Source organism: Procambarus clarkii, chromosome 16, assembly GCF_040958095.1.
Source record: "Procambarus clarkii isolate CNS0578487 chromosome 16, FALCON_Pclarkii_2.0, whole genome shotgun sequence".
NCBI lineage: Eukaryota > Metazoa > Arthropoda > Malacostraca > Decapoda > Cambaridae > Procambarus > Procambarus clarkii.
In genome coordinates this window covers 31,422,975-31,432,514 of record NC_091165.1, presented here as the reverse complement: position 1 = coordinate 31,432,514, position 9,540 = coordinate 31,422,975, and the positions used below count along the sequence as shown (strand labels likewise).

At 48.1% G+C, this 9,540-nt stretch overlaps 1 protein-coding gene across 1 annotated transcript in view; it reads right to left on the bottom strand.

Moving 5' to 3' along the window:
* Window positions 1–9,540, bottom strand: part of DNAlig4 (DNA ligase 4) — a 594,766-nt gene that overhangs the window by 388,850 nt on the left and 196,376 nt on the right. Inside the window, exon 6 of the mRNA XM_045745582.2 lies at window positions 7,171–7,379. Coding sequence (XP_045601538.2) covers window positions 7,171–7,379 — 209 coding nt within the window. The remainder of the gene's footprint in view (window positions 1–7,170; window positions 7,380–9,540) is intronic.

The window sequence follows — 9,540 nt, the reverse complement described above, 5'->3', positions numbered from 1 at the left end:
GCTCAGGTAATCCCAGGCAGGGTACTGCTAACCGGCACCCAAATCTACCAAACAACCTTCAAAGAACTGAACCCCTGGGACGTGTACACTCACGGGGACCTAGCAGGGGGGAACCACCGGAAGAAGGAAGAATACTCAGTACACAGGGGCAAGAACGAAGGCAGACCTCCACCCTAGGCAGACAAACAAAAGGAAAAAGAAAACCCCGCAAGAGGACAGCGTACCCAAGCGGAACACAGCCGGTCGCCATGATAGGTGAAAACAAGCTGCGCAGTACCCTGCGTCCTACTAGTGCAAACTGCCTCTTACCCTGAGGCGAACAAGGGAGAGAGAACACCCGAGCACACAAAGGGTGGTCGAAAACCAAGCAGTAAACTGCCTAGCATGGGCAGAACCCAAGGAACTTGTGGAAGGTGGCCCCAAGGGCAGTACCTACAGGGCACCTAGGGAAGGAAACCCTAGACACATGCAGCCCGAGTACTGGACAATCACTCCCGGGCTCGCGCACCACCTAGAAGAGTCACCACACTCTAAGTACAGTTCTAAAACAATCACTGGAGCCGGAGTACATGACCTCAGCCTCTACCTGGTTGTTGGGATTCTTGGAGTTCTTCTACTCCCCAAGCCTGGCCCAAGGCCAGACTTGACTTGTGAGAGTTTGGTCCACCAGGATGTTGCTTGGAGCGGCCCGCAGGCCCACATACCCACCACAGCCCGGTTGGTCCGGCACTCCTTGAAGGAAACAATCCAGTTTCCTCTTAAAGAAGTCCACGGTTGTTCCTGCAATATTTCTGATGCTCGCTGGTAGGACGTTGAACAACCGTGGACCTCTGATGTTCATACAGTGTTCTCTGATTGTACCCATGGCACCTCTGCTCTTCACTGGTTCTATTCTGGATTTTCTTCCATGTCGTTCACTCCAGTACGTTGTTATTTTACTGTACAGATTTGGGACCTGTCCCTTCAGTATTTTCCATGTGTATATTATTTGGTATTTCTCTCGTCTCCTTTCTAGTGAGTACATTTGGGGAGCTTTGAGACGATCCCAATAATTTAGGTGCTTTATCTCATCTATGTGTGCCGTATATGTTTTCTGCATTCCCTCTATTTCAGCAATCTCTCCTGCTCTGAAGGGGGAAGTGAGTACTGAGCAGTACTCAAGACGAGACAACACAAGTGATTTGAAGAGCACAACCATTGTGATGGGATCTCTGGACTTGAAGGTTCTCGTAATCCATCCTATCATTTTTCTGGCTGACGCAATACTTGCTTGGTTATGCTCCCTAAATGTTAGGTCGTCGGACATCATTATTCCCAAATCCTTGACATGCTGTTTTTCTACTATGGACAGATTTGATTGTGTTTTCTACCCTGTATTATGTTTAAGATCCTCATTTTTGCCGTATCTGAGTACCTGGAATTTATCACCGTTAAACATCATGTTATTTTCTGCTGCCCAGTTGAAAACTTTGTTAATATCTGTTTGTAGTTTATCAATGTCTTCAGCAGAGGTAATTTTCATGCTGATTTTTGTATCATCTGCAAAGGATGACACGAAGCTGTGACTTGTATTTTTGTCTATATCTGAAATGAGAGTAAGGAACAGCAGAGGTGCAAGGACTGTACCTTGAAGTACAGAGCTTTTAACTGCGCTCGGACTTGATTTTACTTGATTGACTGTTACTCTTTGTGTTCTGTTTGACAGGAAATTGAGTATCCAGCGTCCTACTTTACCAGTTATACCCATTGACCTCATTTTGTGTGCAATCACTCCATGGTCATATTTGTCGAATGCCTTTACAAAATCTGTGTATACGACATCTGCATTATATTTTTCCTCTAATGCCTCAGTGATTTTGTCATAGTGGTCAAGTAGCTGTGAGAGGCATGATCTTCCTGCTCTAAATCCATGTTGGTCTGGATTGTGGAGGTCATTGGTTTCCATGAATCTAGTGTCCTGACTCCTGATCACTTTTTCAAATACAGTACTTTTATTATGTGGGACATTAGTGCAACTGGTCTATAATTCTTTGCTAATGCTTTGCTACCACCCTTGTGTAGAGGGGCAATGTCTGCTGCTTTAAGCGCATCTAGTATCTCCCCTGTGTCCAAGCTCTTCCTCCACACTATACTGAGTGCCTGTGCTACTGGCACTTTGCATTTCTTTAAAAATATTGAATTCCATGAGTCTGGACTCAGGGCTCTAGCATCAGCCGAAGAATTGATGGTGGATAGCCGGCGCGGTAGGTCTGGGGCTCCTCTTTCCCCCTCTCGGGGAGGGGGGGAGCTGCGCAGACAGCGGTGCGGCAACGTGTGATGTCATGATCATTTGCTCGTTTCTTTTAGGAGAGTTTTATCCACTTGTTCAGCTTGTGGTAGCAATATTCACCAGAATAGGGGTTTGTTTTGGGACACTTACCTTTCTGGGTGCCTGACCCGGTCGATGGCAGACACAGAATGCTCCAACCACTCGGGGATTTCTATAGGCCATTGCTCTCCTTGCCTCTCTGAGGGGGGCCAGGTTCTGGCTCGTGGTCCCCGGTAGGCCCATAGAACTCCATACCCATTACTGATGCCAAAGTCTGACATTAGCATATCAGCCTGGATAAGCTCCGGGGAGTCGAAGGGGAATGTGCCCCGTCGCTCCGGGGGTGTCCTGGACTACAGCTGTGGGGAGGACGCCGAGGTTTTCCCTGTAACAGGGGTGTGGGCCTCCTCCTTTGCCTCTACCCTGCTCTCCTGCGTGTCCGGTTCTGGCTTCTTCACCTTGCGGTGCTCCCAGGATCATCTTGGCACTGTTGGGTCATGTCACGTTCGTGCCTCCGTTCGACAGGCGAGTTTCTGCGGTCTGGCGTCCTTCGGCTGGGTGCTGGATGTGGAGATGTTTATATACCTGTCTTTATTTAGGTATATTTATGTACAAATGAGACCGATGGAACACTGGTGACTGTCCTTTTTCAACCCTTCCAGTCCCACTCATAGGCATGTCCAACCCATGCTAAAGTCATGGGGGCCCCACCTCTTTCGTGCTATGAGGTGTGTGGGTTGTGGTGCTGGTTATGTACTCACCTGGTAGGACTCAGCTGGTTGTGCTTGTGGGGTTGAGCTCTGGCTCTTTGGTCCTGCTTCTTTGGAAGAACATGCAGGAGAGTACCAGTGGTGTGCAGTGGTGCCATAGGCGCGATCAGGAAACACTGTACAGTATAACCATCAGAGGTCTGCGGTTGTTACACGTCCTGCCTGCGGGCATACGCTATATTGCCACTATATCCATGGACTTCTTCATGAGAACACTAGCCTGTTTTCTAATAGAGGTTCCAGCCCATCCTATCTGTGGTGGGTATGTGGGCCTGTGGGCCGCTCCAAGCAACAGCCTGGTGTACCAACCTCTCACAAGTCAAGCCTAGCCTCGGGCCAGGCTTGTTGAGTATATGAACACCCAGTACCCCATCAAGCAGGAATCGAGCAGGTATCTCCGCCGTCGGTCGCCTGATGTGCAGGTTCCTGGGCCTGCTGGATTCTGCCGTGTCTCCATTGGCCCTATCTGGGGTCGGCCTGGAGTCTGCCTGCACTGTTCTCTGCCTTTGAAGAGGCGTGTTGCTACATGCATGTTGCATGTGGTGCATGTTGCTGCGGCATGTGTGCATTGGTAACGTGTCTCGCGGTGGCATGTCCTTGTTCCTGTGTCATGTTGTGGTGTGGCAGTTTGCTGCTGTTTTCTGCCTGGGGTTTGCGTATGGGGGTTTGCTTGTGTTATTTTCTTGGTCTTCGAGTCCCTGGCTTGGCTCTTCCATGTGCGTGGGGTTCTGTTCACGCTTGATTGTCCACCCCTCGTTGTGTTTCCTGGGGTTTGAGCTTTGGCTCTTTCGTCCTGCCTCTCCCCTGTCGCATCCCTGGCATCTCCTTGCTTGGTTTTGCCTGCACTTGCTGCTGTATGGAAGGGGGGGGAGGTTTCCGCCGATTCCCTTCTATATGCGTTCCCTTTGTTTCGTCCTCTGCCGCAGGGGTTTTCTTCGTATGTTCCTTGGCTTCTTGGGCGTTCCTTCAGCCTGTGTCATATGGTGCGCTTATGTGTCTTGGTCTGTTTTCGGTGTTCGTACCCCTTGGTTCGGGTACTGTTCTGGTGGCACCCTTATGCCTTCTTCGGTTTTCCTGGCTTGCCCTGCCTGTTGGTTTTTTGGGGTCTTGCGATGTCTCGCGTCGGACCCATCGTTTCTGATCTGCTGGAGGGCTTACTCGCATTGGGGAGCTTCTGTTCAGCAATGGTTCCATCTCCTTGTGCTGGCCTGGGCTTTGGTGGTCGCGCCCCAAGATCTTCCCACAGCTCCGCCTTTTCCTGGGCTCGGATGAGCCTTGTCGGGGTTGATTATGTTCTGCCTCGCGTGTCTCGCCTCCGATTGGTGGTCTGGTGGCTTCAGTGTTGGTGTCCCACCTGTGTACTTCTTCTTGGTGTCAGTATGGGGTATTTTGGCGGTCCTTCCTTTTTCTCCTGTCCCTTCTTAGGTGGCTGCGGTTGTTAGCATAAGCTTTGTTTCTGGTGGGGGTTGAGGGCCGTCATCTTGCCACATACTGTCGCCTCGTTTCGTGCGGCGCAGGCGGAGCCGCTTCGGCTTGCTTTCGGTCTTGGTGTTGCTTCTGCACCGTTAGTAAGCTGTCTCGTGCATTGTTTCACCTCCGGCCTGTTCGTGCGCCGCTTGCACCATCCTGGTCTCTGGTCAGCATTCTCTGTCTTCTCCTCGGTTAGTGGTGCCCCTTCGGTTCCGCTTTGTTTTTTGTTGGCTCTTTTTCCTGTTGGCCTTTGCCTCTGGGGATCGGGTCGCTGGGCTTCTTGCTCTCCTCCGCAGGGCTTTTCTGCTCCTTCGGTTTTGGCGTTTTGGTTGTTAGGTGGCAGCAGTCTCCATCCTTTCTGGCACGGGATGGGGCTGCTACGTTTTGGAGGGGTCCTTGGTTTGTTGGTGCTTGGTTGGTCGGGCCAGGGGTGTGTCGTGTTTTGTGTTCAGTGGCGGCCCTCCGCTGTTCTTTGAGTGCCGCAGCCTCTATGTCCGGGGCGCGCTTTGGGTTGATCTGGTTCCGTTCTTCCCTGTTCACAGGTGACGGTGTCCCGGGTTGTTCGCCATGTTATTGTGGCTAGCCTACCTGTGTTCTTTCCCCATGCCAGTGACGTTCGTGGCTTCGCTGCTCTTGCTGCCATTTGGGCGGCGTGTCCTTGATGTCATTCGGGCACGACTCTTTTGGTGTTCGTACAGGGGCCTTGCTGCTCGTTTTTCTTGTGTTGTTCCCGGGCCCTTTCAGGGCTGTGTCGCCTTGGGTTGGCGTTTGCTGCCGGTTGTCTCGCTTCCGTTGAGGGGTGCATGGTGTCCGCCTCTCGGTTCCGTCCCTTTGACCTTCCTCTGTGGGTAGTTAGCTCTGGGAAGCCGACGGGGCTCCCCCCAGAAAGCCAGCGTTGAATGTAATGAAACGCCATTTCCTGGGCGAGACCCGGAGGCTTCCCAACAACCCTCCCTCCCTCCGGTCGGCAGTTTTTCGCGTGTTTTGACATCCAGCCTCAGAACTGATGGGTGGATAGCCGACGTGAGAGGTCTGGGGCTCCCCCTTCCCCCTCCCGGGGAGGGGGGAGCTGCACAGACAGTGGTGCGGTGACGTGTGACGTCATACATTACAGTCTCCGTGGTGTAGTGGTAAGACACTCGCCTGGTGTTCCGCAAGCGCTTTGTCATGGGTTCGTATCCTGGCCGGGGAGGACTTACTGGGCGCAAATCCTTAACTGTAGCCTCTGTTTAACGTAACAGTAAAATGTGTACATGGTTGTAACAACGATTCTTCGCGGCGGGGATGGTATTCCAGGGACCTGCCCGAAATGCTACGCGTACTAGTGGCTGTGCAAGAATGTAACAACTCTGTATATGTCTCAAAAAAAAATATACTAGTTTGCTTGTTTTCTGTTGGAGAGTTCTATCCACTAATTTAGCTTTTGGTAGCAATTTTACCCAGAATAGGGGTTAGTTTTGGAATGCTTACCTATCTGGATGCTAGACCCGGTCGATGGCAGACATAGAATGCTTCCAACCACACGGGGGTTTCTGTAGGCCATTGCTCCCCTTGCCTCTCTGAGGGGGCCAGATTCTGGCCGTGGTCCCCGGTAGGCCCTAGAACTCCATACACATGACTGATGCCAAAGTCTGACATTAGCATATCAGCCTGGTAAAGCTCCGGGGAGCCTATGCTATACCGATGATGATACTTTTCAAAATGCTTGTGCTCTCTAGAGTGGAGTACTGCTGCACAATGACAGCCCCTTTCAAAGCTGGAGAAATTGCTGACCTGGAGAGCGTGCAGAGATCCTTTACAGCTAGAATCCACTCAGTAAAACATCTAAATTACTGGGACCGACTAAAGAGCCTAAATCTGTACTCCCTTGAGCGCAGGCGGGAGAGATACATAATAATTTACACATGGAAAATAATTGAGGGGCTGGTCCCAAACCTGCACACAGAAATAACATCACATGAGACCAGAAGACATGGCAGGATGTGCAGAATACCCTCGTTGAAAAGCAGAGGTGCAACAGGTACTCTGAGAGAGAACTCTATCAACATCAGAGGCCCGAGACTGTTCAACACGCTTCCACTACACATAAGGGGCATAACTGGCCGACCCCTCACAGTGTTCAAGAGAGAACTGGATAAGCACCTCCAAAGGATACCTGATCAACCAGGCTGTGACTCATACGTCAGGCTGCGAGCAGCCGCGTCCAACAGCCTGGTTAATCAGTCCAGCAACCAGGAGGCCTGGTCGACGACCGGGCCGCAGGGACACTAAGCCCCGGAAGCACCTCAAGGTAACCTCAAGGTAAGGTAGCCTCTGGGTTTCACCCAGAAAATGGTGTTTCATTACATTCAACGCTGGTTTTCTTATATGTATCATGAGAACTTTGGGTAACTCAGATGGGGAATCTGCCTTAGATGATGTGAATTAGTAAGTAAATACAGTACTGTACTTATATACATTATTATTAATGAAACCTTTGTACAATTTTGTATTTCTTTTACAATAAATTTAAACCATACGAAGACAACTGTGATCCTTTACATTACTTTGTAGAAACTACTCAATTTGTCTCTATTGCCAGATATTTAGTATTACTGTATTCTATTTTACTATTACACTTACCTTGAAAAATATTTGTAAATATTTCCCTTTTTATGGATTTGTGACCTTTCCCCATCATATTTAGTTTCTGCATAAAATGTCTTGTGAGCCATTTGGACCTCCACTTTCTCTAGGACTGCCCGTTCTGCAAGCATTGGACGGAAAGCAGATAATAGGGAAACGTCAATTTCATGGAGCCTTACCCTGGGATCTTGCAGAGTTTTACAAACCTGGAGGGAAAAAAAGATCAAGAATTGAATGTAGTAAACAATATTTTCTAGAGGACTGTCAATAGTTCTCCAGAGCTTAAAATCTGATTTAGCCAATTCTTAAGAAATACATAAGGCCTTTAAACCCACACTAACCTACAGCTATCCTGGACCAGAGCCTGGCCATCTACATGGCTAAGGAAGCTTGGTTATCAGAGATATACCCAAAACAAAACAAAATTCACTAGTAAGCAAAACCAAATAAGCTACTGCTAGACATAAGAAAACAATCCCTGTTTCAGAGAAACAGTCTTGACCATGATGTACCTGACAGCCTCCAGATGGCAGCCAAAGTTACTCTACTGAAGTACACCAGAAAATGGAGTTTCACTATATTTAATTATTGATTTTTGGGACAGCCCCTTCTTGAGCTCTGAAGATCTTACTCCCATAATACTAATAGCAACAGAAAATGTATAAGTGACTTATCTATGGGAAATGATGGTAGAAGAGGAGGGCTTGAGGTACAGGCGCAACAGCTGTGCCAAACATTCTACCACGGAAACTCGCACCAAGGACTACCATGATGGTGAAATATGGATTTCGGAGTACAATCTTTTCAGATGTGATAAGAAACACCGGCTACAGGGTGGGGGTCAGCCTCTACATCAAGAACACACTCATCTGTACTGAGCTGCTAAACACCACAAATGATATGGTGGAAGTGCTAATAATCAAAATAGAGATCTTAAATGTAGTTATTGTCCTTGTATATAAGTCACCGGAGGCAAATCATCAGCAGTTTAAAGACCAACTAATGAAAATAGAGCACTGCTTGGAAAACCTCTCAAATCCAGCCCCAAACATCATCCTGCTTGCGGACTTCAACCTACGGCACCTGAAATGGAAGACCATAGCTGATACGGTTGTACCAGAGAGATTTCCAAGAAGTAGCCTAAATGAACAGGCACATGCAAATGACCTGCTATGGATGTGCGACAGGTTTGCCTTAAACCAGTAAATGGTAGAACCAACTAGGAAGGAGAACACGCTCGACCTCATTTTCACTAATAATGATGAATTGATCTGGAACATAATGATTACAAATACCCATTACTCAGATCACAACTTAATTGAAATTCTGACTAGCATGGGGAATAAACCTTCAAAACCAGTCCTGATTCCCAATGGAGAAGATTTCAGCAAATTCAACTTCAATAATAAACAGATAAACTGGGAGCAAATAAACCAAGACTTCACAGAAATAAGCTGGGAAGGACAGCTAAAAAATGCAAACCTGAACCAGTGCCTGGAAAAAATAAGCTCAGTAGCACTAGAAATATGTTCAAACCGCATACCCCAAAGAAAAAAAGAGAAAGAGATGCAGATTGGAACTGGAACATCGTTCCCTCTATAGGAGAAGAAAACGAATCGTGGAACAACTTGAGAGTCGCACCTTATCTCAAGAATGGCGAGGGTTAGGTAGAGAAATGGAAACAATTGAACTAAAGCTACAAGAATCATACAAAACCCAGGAGAGACAAAGAGAGCAAAAGGCCATCAGTGAAATAGAGAGAAATCCAAAATATTTTTTCTCCTATGCGAAATCAAGATCAAAATCCACATCTAGTATTGGGCCCCTGCGAAAGGGAGATGGAACTTTCACTGATGACAACAAAGAAATGAGCGAAATACTGAGGAATCAGTACGACTCTGTTTTCAGCGAGCCACTAAACACACTGAAGATTGATAACCCAAATGAATTTTTCATGGATATGATACTGTTACGACCCTGGGTTCTCCAGTGGAAACCAGAGGTCAAAATTGAGCTATTAAACTTTCTGGTAGTACAGTTGAGTGCATCACGAGCGGCAATTGTTTGTATCTTCCCTGCCAGACGTAAGACTATTCTTGTTTCTCAAAGAGCATTTAAAGACTGAGCTGGGGGGTTGATTATTAAATAATAACATAGGCACCAACTTTGCTTACTAATACTTTCTAATCATTTGTAAAGTAACAATACGTTGCATAGGGGAAGATCTTTAATGTGCTTAGCTGCACGATCAATTAGGCTCCTTCCGGCACCACGACATGAGGGAGGCCTAGCTGGTTGCTAGGAGCCTTCTTCTCTGGCTGGCATTCGTGGGGACGATACCTACTATGTGGCTGCACCCCTACTCTC